Source organism: Geospiza fortis, unplaced genomic scaffold (assembly GCF_000277835.1).
Source record: "Geospiza fortis unplaced genomic scaffold, GeoFor_1.0 scaffold40, whole genome shotgun sequence".
Taxonomy (NCBI): domain Eukaryota; kingdom Metazoa; phylum Chordata; class Aves; order Passeriformes; family Thraupidae; genus Geospiza; species Geospiza fortis.
The window spans coordinates 9,441,392-9,447,693 of record NW_005054297.1 but is presented as its reverse complement, the minus strand read 5'-3'; the positions used below and the strand labels follow the sequence as shown (position 1 = coordinate 9,447,693).

Sequence of the window (6,302 nt, the reverse complement as noted above, 5' to 3'; positions counted from 1 at the left end):
TGGCTTTTTCCTTAACACTTGACTACATTTTGACTTAAACTTTTGTCAGCTGGATTTTAAACTGTCTGTATTTCTCTTTGTAGCAAAAAAAGGTGAAGTCTTCCAAGCTGCCAAAAAGAGAGAAAAATGAAGAAACAACAAAAAAAGAAGGGAAGAGAAAAGAGAAAACAAGACATTTAGAGTAAAGCCTTGCTTTGGACACAGCTTTGCATGTCTAACTTCTGCCAGGAACATGAAACAGATGCAGTGCTGCTGCTGGGAAAGTAGAACCAGTGCATTGAAAATGCTCCTCTTATAGAGGTGCTGTAGCTCTTGTGCTCTCACCCTGCTGTGCTTACTCCTGACATGGTACATGTTACAAGCTATAACTTCCTCGTGCAACAGACACCAGGTGCATGAACATGCTGAAAATGTCATGCTTAGTTACCTGGCATTTCTGCTGAGTCTTCCTGGGACTTCACTGCTTTTTTTCTTTTTTTTAATATAAATCCCCTGACATTATGTGGTGAAGTCTTGTAAATAGTACATGATGGAAAAACCCCCATACATAAATGGCTTATTTGTACATTATAGAAATTAAGCAGTATATAAAATTGCAATAAAATGTTTCACAGGATTCTTTTAAAGCTTTGGTTAAGTTCATGGAGTGTTCTGTCCTGTTTCCCTCCTTTATTCCACAGTTTTGTTTTTCCTTTACATACGTGATGTGGTGTTCCTCTTTTCCTACAACTTCCCTTTTGTTCAGTTAGAGACACAGAAAAGCAGTGAGGGATTGACTTCCAAAAGTCTGTACTTGAATAAGTTATATCTTTAATCAAAACCAGAAAGGAATATTTAAAGAGTAAAAAATGTTTAATTGAAAATATTCATAACAGTTCAGAACTGATACTGAAAAAGAAAACAGTAAGGAAGTGTTTTTTCTTCCTGCCACTCATATTACAAAGATGGCCCCGTGGTTTGTCTTTGCTGCAGATGAAATGCAGATTTTGTTTGTAATAATTATCAGTTTTATTACTACAATAAACCAAAGTACAAAATTTATCAAAAGCTAAATAGTTACAGATATCACAAAATAGAAGTGACATGGCTGTTATTAGGCCTGGGGAAGAGATGTATGATGTAGTGATAGAGCTTCCCTTGCTGCTTGCCAGCCAACACAAGCAGTTCTGGAAATAAACAGAGGTGGTTAATTATATTCTGAGATACTGTGATAGCAGATCAGGAAAAATAAAATAATCTAAAACTTCCCCAACAGAACTTGAGTGGATTACTGTGACCTACAGCTGAGTTTCCACATAAGGTGTTTGAAATAGTAAATTACAATTATTGAAACTATTAAAATTATTGAAGAACACTGTTAACTCATTTTCAGTTACCATTTTTAAAAAAAAAACTGAAGTCCTGGATCTAAGTCTTTGGTGTAGGCAGAGCCATGGTCTCATTCTTAGAAGGATGAGTATTTCAGGCCAGTACTTGTTGCTGTTATCCTGAGATAGATTCTGTTAAACAGGCAAGTTAAGATCATGTAACCTGCATTTTAGATTTGCTCCTTCCAGTTAGTGCCCCTCTTGCTCTCTCTCCCTTTCCCCCAACACTTAAACCCGTGCTGGAAGAGCTGGGGAAGTCTGGATGATGCTGAGACCTTCAAACTGTTCTCTGTGCTACTCAAGCACACCTAGTGTTCAGAAACATGTTCCAAGCCACAACAGTTTGGGGATGTTAATGTAGTCATAGAGGCAAACAGAGTTAAAGCACAATTTAACAACCAGCTAAGTTGCAGTAGCAAAACCTACTGGTGTTTGCATGCCTGAGGGCAAATAGGTGATAGAACTGGGTCTCAAGTTACCTGAGGCATTGACCCAGGCTCTAAGGTAAGATTCCTTACTAGGAAAAACTCCAGAGCTGTCAAGAATGAACCCTGTTAAATAAGAAGTACAGACTGTAGGCCATACCTGAATTTACTGGTCCTCATCTTCTAGTTTGAGGTACTCAGTGCAGTCATTTATTTTCTTAAGATCAGCAATGTTAATCCTTTCAGAACACATGGGACACACATTTTCAGTCTGTAACAGGCTGTTTTAAAGGAAGGGTAACTGGTCAAAAGCAAATTCTAACATTCTTCAAAATAAGTCGCGCCTGAGGCACAAAGCCTACACCAGAGTTCTGACCAGTGCTTGTAACAAGTGCAGGTCAGAGCAATGGCTGCTTCTGTCTACGTTTTCAACGTTTGAGAACCACACCAGGAAGGCTGCTGTTTGCATTTAAACATATAACAAAGGAGGTTTTAGCAGCTCCTGAGTTCCTGACATTGGAACAGAGCTACCCCATCCCATTGTCATGTGTGATTATCAGGGACAAGACATTATTGCTGTCTTAGTCTGTACCCAATTCTGTGTGCATTTTGTTGGTTTTGGTGATCGCTGGTGTGTCTGTGTTCCTGCCCTCCCCCCCATATCAGGCCTTCTTCCTGGACAGAGCTGAGAACTTACACAAGCTCACCATCCACCTTCATTACTGTTCCTGTTGGAGCCCTGCCATCGCTGGCCCAGTTCTTTTATCATATCCTATCATTTTGGTCAACTTTGAAGCAATGTTCTCTGAGTGTCTAAAGTGCAACTACCAAGTAAGGGGAATTCTTTTTCCACCCAGCCCAGCTGTTACAAGTTTTTAGTACCAAATGATCCATTAGCTACTAAAATATGAAGAAGCATTTGAATACTGCAATAGAAAAAAAATCCCAACTTACTTTTTGAATTCTGAGTAGAGGGCAGGAAAGTCACAGTGTGGGCAAACTGTCCAATCATCGCGCACCATGTGCCGACCCTGCAGACAGAAACTGCCGGTAACTGAGGGGCAAGTGCTGCCCAGCTACAGAGAGCATTTACTTTTGGACCTGTTACTATGAGAAAGTCTCAGCAACTGAGTTCTAAGATCTTGATTTAAAAGCCTCACATATGTGTTACTGCAGCTTGATTACTGTGTAAATCCTGTAACTAGAAAAGGAGCTCTCACAGATGCAGTGTTATCATTTGCATTCCTCTTTTAAAAATGGAAATCTAGGAATATACTGAATTACAGTGTTTAAAATTCTTCTCGTTTGGCAATTCTAGAATGCTATCTGTAGATCTGTACCCAGAGCTGTACCTAAATCTGCTGGCATTTTTGGTATTGTATATGACATACCAAAAATGCCCCCAAAGCCACAGCACCTGAGCCCAGTAGGTCACATTCAGCACTCGTTGTGAGCCTGCCTGGCCTTTGCCTCTTTACTCTACACTTTCTCTTTTTTGCTACAGTTTACTAGTTTACTTTTGATAGAAGAAATTTGTATGTATCTTTTTAATACTATAAAAACACAGCAGCACCTTGAACTATACTGAGAGATTTATGCTGTAATATGATAAGCAACAGCAGACTGTTTTGACACTGACTCATTAGGTATTTGAAAATGCCACAGTCCTAGTGTCTACAAACACTGTGACATAAACTGTGGCCAAGATGGAGCCTAAATAAATATTGTGTAACATACATTAACATGTACATTGTGTTTGGCTCATAAAGTTATATTTAAAACCCTTTGTTTTCCTAAAGATATTACTTCTAAAGTATACCTGTCATCTTATTCTGCTAAACCAATAGAGCAAAAAGACCCCCATATAATGGATATTCATTTTTTGTGAGACTTAATTCTTCTTCTTAATTCTTTTCTCTTAGTTTTAATAAAGAATGTTAACTCAACATTTATTTCTTGTTCAAGTAAGTTCTTTTTTTTCCTGTAATTATAGTATGACAATTCACATGAACCCAGTAAAAATTGTGTTAGTTATACAGTAGCTGCACAGTAACTTCCACCAAGAATGTATGCCATCCCTACCTTTTCAGTACACTCTAAAGAAACAAAAAATGGTAGAACTTCTCATTTCTGTAAGGATGAGTAATGTAAGAAATGCTGAGGCCACTGCCTGAAGCATTAGCATTGGATGGGCTTAAAAATTCCCCAAAATATCTTTTTGAAGTTTTGTTGGGTTTTTTTTTTGTTCAGTTGGTTGGTTTGGTTTTTAATTTATTTTTTTTTAATTTTAAGTCTTGGTAGCTTAGGGGAGGTGAGCTGTGCCCTCCACAAGCTCCTGTACATGGAAAAGGAAAGAGGGACTTCTGTTAGTTCTCTGAGCACTTGAGCCCCTGGGCAAATGGCTGAGCTGGGAAGGCATCAGCAGCAGCAGCCTGTGTTCTCCCAAGTGCACCAACTGCACCAAATGTGTGTGCTGGGGATTCCTGATGCTGCACCTGCTTTCTCAGAAAGCTGAAGTCTCAAAGAATGACTTCCTGAATTTACTGGCACCCTCAAGTGCCTGCTACTTGTAGGTGGCAAGTGAGGATATTCTTATGATAGTCAAAGACAAAAAGAAATTCGGCAACAGATTAGAAAAACCCATAAATGCATAAAAATATCTAGCTTGGATCCACTAGCAAACTGAAGAAGTTCAAATGAACTCATTTTTAGAAGGGAAAGCAGCTTTGCCTTTACTGTCACAGTGCAGAAAGCACAGCAGGCACTCACAGTTGCAATGCAGTATGGAAGGTTGTTTTTACAGCTGGGACACAGAAGTTCACACTCTGGGAGCTGGAAAGCACAGTAGGGACAGGCTGTTGTTGGCTCTTCTGTCTCAGTTGTGTCCCGACGTCTAAAACATAGATACAGCTGTGAATAAAACCCTCAAGCTGTTTGAACTTAACAAAGCTGTTTTACAATGCCTTTGATATTTAGCAAGTGTGTTTCCTTTGTGTTACTTGCATAGCTTCCAGCTGCTATTTTACATTCTATTAGCTCCTTCCTTTTAACTATCATCCAAGCTTCATCACAATTATGTCAGCTCAGAAATAATAAATAATTTCCCATTTAATTAGAAACACCACCACCTTCTCAAAGGTGCAACTAATCCTAATACTTTATAAGATTTCAAAGCTCAGGGGCTATATGTATTGACTATAAAGTTGTGGCTTCTTTGTTTCAGAGTTTTTCTGTGGCAGGACCACAGAGAATGGGAGTAAGAAAAAACTGGCTTCCTGGTAGGACCATACAGCTTCTAACTGCCTCCAGAAAGGCAGAAGAATACTAAGAAGAGTTTCAGAGAAACACCATAAAAACCAGTATCCATAAAAAAGCTATGTAAGCTGAAACTCTTTAGGTCCTGAAAAGATAAAACTGATAGAAGGGAAATAAATAAAACGTGTAAAATCATAAATGACACAGAAAAGGGTAAATCTCTCCCAAGAGGAAAATGATGAGGACTTAAACTAGCTAGAGACCAGTCTTGACAAAATGGAACTTGTAGGAGTCAACTGTCATTAAATATTTACAAGAGTTTAAGCAGAGTGATTGGATAAGTTCATGGAGAGCTTACAGACTTCACAAATAAATACCTAAACCACCAGAATGACCTCAGCAAGTCCCTGAGCCTTGGTTAGAGACTAGTAGAATAAATGACAAAAGTGTTACATATGCTTGCCCTGCTCTTCTACAATTACCTATGCTTCCTCCTCTGGCAGAAAATATTGACTAGGATCAAAACAAAACTTCAGAAAAGGAAGAAAATGTCAGGAACTCCTATATTTTATCTGCCCTCCCATTCTTTATCTTAGCCATTTAGTCACCTAAATCACAGAAGAGCACAATGCTGCTGCTGTAGTAGCCAACAGTTTGGCTGTGGATTCTCAACTAGAAACCAACTAAACCTCTGTGGTTGCACTTGTGTCTGTAGGGAGAAGACGGAAAACACTACTGCTGGTTAGGAAGCATTTTAAATGCACATTGCATTTAAAGCTCATCACATTTAAAAAATTCTTTAAATCTCAGGGAAGGGTGCAAAATGGTTCTTAGCCTTTCAAGCCTCACACAGTGAAATAATGTGAAAACAGTCTACTGGCTTTATGAGCAAAAACATACAAAAAGTAAGAAACAGTAAAGCCTTGAAATTGTGTGCATTTGATTAACATCACTCACCTGACCATTGTTTCAATTTTCTTTTTGTATTTTGGATCTATTTTACTCCGATATTCAGGTCTCATCAACATAGCAGCAAAATTGAAGGCCGAGTTTTTCAATCCTGCTCGGTGACACTCAATCACAGCTGAAGTCAGGATTGGCACAATATCTATAATCAAATGAAACAATTATGTCAAATATTTACCAATATTAATGTTTAAAACCTTTAAGCTAATACAGCTAAAAAAGTACTGATGAGAAAAGACTATTTTTCTTCTTTGTCATGGTACACAGTTGCACAATATGGGGCATTCCT

General features: G+C 38.5%; 2 protein-coding genes across 5 annotated transcripts in view; one reads left to right on the top strand and one right to left on the bottom strand.

Annotated features, from left to right (window-relative positions):
- Positions 1-626, top strand: part of RFC1 (replication factor C subunit 1) — a 32,970-nt gene extending 32,344 nt beyond the window's left edge. For all 3 annotated transcript variants that reach the window (XM_031057011.1, XM_031056976.1, XM_031056933.1), the window contains one exon: positions 84-626. In XM_031057011.1, the coding sequence (XP_030912871.1) occupies positions 84-185 (102 nt within the window). In that variant the 3' untranslated portion in view covers positions 186-626. The remainder of the gene's footprint in view (positions 1-83) is intronic.
- Positions 627-833: 207 nt separating this feature from the next.
- WDR19 (WD repeat domain 19) overlaps positions 834-6,302 on the bottom strand; it is a 38,025-nt gene continuing 32,556 nt past the window's right edge. Inside the window, exons 32-36 of one of the 2 annotated variants that reach the window (XM_014311885.2) lie at positions 6,005-6,155; positions 4,562-4,685; positions 2,747-2,823; positions 1,953-2,073; positions 834-1,166 (exon numbers count right to left, since the gene is read on the bottom strand). In XM_014311885.2, coding sequence (XP_014167360.2) covers positions 1,959-2,073; positions 2,747-2,823; positions 4,562-4,685; positions 6,005-6,155 — 467 coding nt within the window. In that variant the 3' untranslated portion in view covers positions 834-1,166; positions 1,953-1,958. Of the gene's footprint in view, positions 1,500-1,952; positions 2,074-2,746; positions 2,824-4,561; positions 4,686-6,004; positions 6,156-6,302 lie in introns of both variants that reach the window. The other variant, XM_031056808.1, reaches the window with a different exon arrangement.